Genomic DNA, 1,383 nt, shown 5'->3' with positions numbered 1-1,383 from the left:
AATGAATAAGTAAATTTATCTACCAATCTATACACAGTTTTACTCACACATATATCAATTTATATATATGCACGCACACACATATATCAACGTGTGTGTTCATATCGAAAGCAGACCACCTGCAATATATAAAATCATACGGTATTTCAACTTTCAATCTTTCTGGCATATGGAATAATCTGATCCTCTCTGCACCGGAAAAATACAGCCGATTCGAGTGCAGACAGCCTGGCTTCGGCTTCCTCGACCACAGCCGTTGTAACGTTGAGTTTATTGAACCACAGCTTATCCATCTCTGGTCAGGGTCTCCGCCTCAAGGTCTGTGCCTGACCTTCGCCGCCCGCCTATATAAAGGGAGCGGGAGCCTCGGGTCGCCACAGTACGGTTCTATGTCCACCAAAGTCAACATGAAGTCTCTGGTAAATTCCCGTTCCTTTGCGACTGAACTGAAGGCAATGAGGGATCTAGGGCTATGATTTCTGATCATTTACTAATGTGATGCACATTGGAAAGCAGGGCTTAGTGAGTGTATGTCTTGTATACGGAAGCACAATGTGTTGAGCAATATGCAAAGTGTGTAAAGAGAAAGTTGTTTCTTCCGCAGGTTCTTTTGGCAGTGCTGGGAGTGTGTTCGGCCGCCCCCTTCATCGGGGACACGCCCGAAGTGCAGGCTGAGAAAGCGCGGTTCTTCCAAGCGTTCCGCGCTGCTCAGGCTGCTGCCGCTCCCCAGCAGGCTTTCCAGACTGTGGTGCCCGTGCAGGCCAAGTGGACAGGGCCAGTGGCTGCCACCATCCCCGCCGGCGTGGACGGCACCATCACCCCCGTGGGCGACACCGCAGAGGTGGCCGCCGCCCGCAACGCCTTCCTCAACGCCTACAACGCACAGGTTAGGGCCACCGTAGGCAGCGTGGCCGTGGTGCAGGCCCCAGCCTTCAACGCCGTCCCTGCTGTTCCCCAGCAAACCTTCCAGCAGGCCGCCCCCGTGCAGGCCAAGTGGACCGGACCAGTGGCAGCCACCATCCCCGCCGGCGTCGACGGAACCGTCACCCCCGTGGGCGACACCGCAGAGGTTGCTGCCGCCCGCAACGCCTTCCTTAACGCCTACCGCGCCCAGGTCGCAGCCACGGTTGGCACTGCCCCCGTCGTCAACACCTTCAGCCAGGCCGTGCCCCAGCAGGTGTTCCAGCAGACCTTCCATCAGGCCGCCCCTGTGCAGGCCAAGTGGACCGGCCCCGTGGCAGCCACCGTGCCCGCCGGACTCCCAGGCTCCGCCCCTCAGGTCGCCGACACCGCCGAAGTCGCAGCCGCCAAGCAGGCCTTCTTCAGCACCTACCAGCGGCAGGTCGCGGCCGCGGCGCGCCCCTTCTAGACCGTACTGTTAGT

The 1,383-nt window shown here is 58.1% G+C and overlaps 1 protein-coding gene across 1 annotated transcript; it reads left to right on the top strand.

Moving 5' to 3' along the window:
- Nucleotides 1-345: 345 nt before the first annotated feature.
- On the top strand, nt 346-1,376 carry LOC119592203 (cuticle protein CP1499-like). Its single transcript, XM_037941035.1, has 2 exons — nt 346-419; nt 605-1,376. Exons 1-2 carry the CDS (start codon nt 390-392, stop codon nt 1,367-1,369), a joined length of 795 nt encoding a protein of 264 aa, XP_037796963.1. The 5' UTR covers nt 346-389; the 3' UTR covers nt 1,370-1,376.
- The last annotated feature ends 7 nt before the right edge of the window (nt 1,377-1,383 follow it).

The sequence above is a fragment of the Penaeus monodon genome, chromosome 29 (genome assembly GCF_015228065.2).
Source record: "Penaeus monodon isolate SGIC_2016 chromosome 29, NSTDA_Pmon_1, whole genome shotgun sequence".
Taxonomy (NCBI): Eukaryota; Metazoa; Arthropoda; class Malacostraca; order Decapoda; family Penaeidae; genus Penaeus; species Penaeus monodon.
Note: the sequence above shows the minus strand (reverse complement) of the source record. Positions and strands in the feature narration are given on the sequence as shown.

Coding starts and splice junctions, on each gene's coding strand:
- LOC119592203 (XM_037941035.1), top strand. CDS start 390: ATGTCCACCAAAGTCAACATGAAGTCTCTG. Junction 420..604: donor AAGTCAACATGAAGTCTCTG/GTAAATTCCCGT, acceptor TTTCTTCCGCAG/GTTCTTTTGGCAGTGCTGGG.